The 1,289-nt window shown below is 53.4% G+C and overlaps 1 protein-coding gene across 1 annotated transcript; it reads left to right on the top strand.

The window, feature by feature from the left end:
• Nucleotides 1–546: 546 nt before the first annotated feature.
• Nucleotides 547–1,198, top strand: Pmar_PMAR022447 (hypothetical protein; the record flags this gene model as incomplete). Its single annotated transcript, XM_002771914.1, has 4 exons — nt 547–629; nt 671–783; nt 828–974; nt 1,024–1,198. Coding segments are annotated over 4 exons (518 nt in total), but the record flags the coding sequence as incomplete, so codon positions are not given.
• Nucleotides 1,199–1,289: the final 91 nt, after the last annotated feature.

The raw sequence follows: 1,289 nt of genomic DNA, 5'->3' as shown, positions 1-1,289 counted from the left end.
TTCGGTACTGCAAACGCAGGAGAGATCCAAACTTGACGATGATCGACCGCTGCACGTGATAGGCGAGTGATGATCCCGTTCTTCTCGAGGTTCTTAACCATGAGCTCCATGGCTGCATCTCGCGCTTACGACACACATATGGCCGCTTGGGACAGGATCGCACGGCACCAGGTTTCAGCTGGACAGTGACCTTGGGGAACGACCATCCCTTAAGACGTTCGTCCACCTTACTCCTAGTGGGCAACTTGAGCCGTGTATCAGTGAGAACGCTGGAGATGCTCCCGCCGCTATAAGGTGACAAGGACCAAGTTGAACCCAGTGCTCCGCAATAGAGTGTATCATCCGTAGTATGCAAGGTGGCCTCCAAACGCTTGAGGGTATCCATCCCCAAAATTATAGTGGACCTGCCCAGTTTCATATTGAGCCCGTCGGCAACATTGAGCTATTGGCCGACGACTTGGACTATTCTTATGCATCAGAGCCTCTGTTGGCCCTATGCAGTGAGTTCTAGACATTTCCCAAGTTGGTTACAGTGATGCCCTATAGCCACGCCTCCACCTACCCCTGCCGCCCCCACGAGAGACTATCCGCCGTTGTTGAGGACTGCTGTAACTTTGCAATGGGATGAGGTAGCTCGTCATGCTGCGCTTTTGATATGTCCCCTCATCAGGTCACAGGAGCTGACGGGTATCGTGTTTATGCTCAGCGTGGTGATTACGGAGAGGTCAGCCTAGTCTATGACGGCATGGGCCTTGGCGATCAATTGAGCTACACACACATCAGGTGGGGGGGGCACCCCTAGCACTGGAATGAGCCCGTTCTTGCAGTTTGGAGGCCGGCGTCTCCTATACGTATTGGCTCACCGCCTTATCAGCAGCTTCCGAGAGTACCCGGTCTTCGCCGCTAGAGACTGTTGCTGCTGAGCTTAGTGGTCCACCGACTGAGGTCGTGTCGACCGGACCGAAGGAGTTGAGGTGCGTCGTTATTTTTGGGGTGGTTTGATTTTGGCACTTACTGGTTCAGATGGAAATATCCCCGGGATGAGGGAGGAACATCTGTGAAGGCATTCCAGGTCCTTGTGAGTTCTTATGATACATCACTGAGTGAGGCGACGGTCAACTGGACTGCTGCACAGAACGATTGGGTCTTCGACCAACCACCGTGGGAGACTACCTTCATGAAGTCACACGAGTTGTGATGAACCCATGACGTGTATGCACTTCAGAAAGGATGTCCTCGAGACTGGCCAAGACTATGTCCTGAGAGTACGAACAGTGACGGGAACAGGG

Source organism: Perkinsus marinus, assembly GCF_000006405.1.
Source record: "Perkinsus marinus ATCC 50983 genomic scaffold scf_1104296962320, whole genome shotgun sequence".
In the NCBI taxonomy this organism is placed as follows: Eukaryota; Perkinsozoa; order Perkinsida; family Perkinsidae; genus Perkinsus; species Perkinsus marinus.
This window is presented reverse-complemented; position numbering and strand designations above follow the sequence as displayed.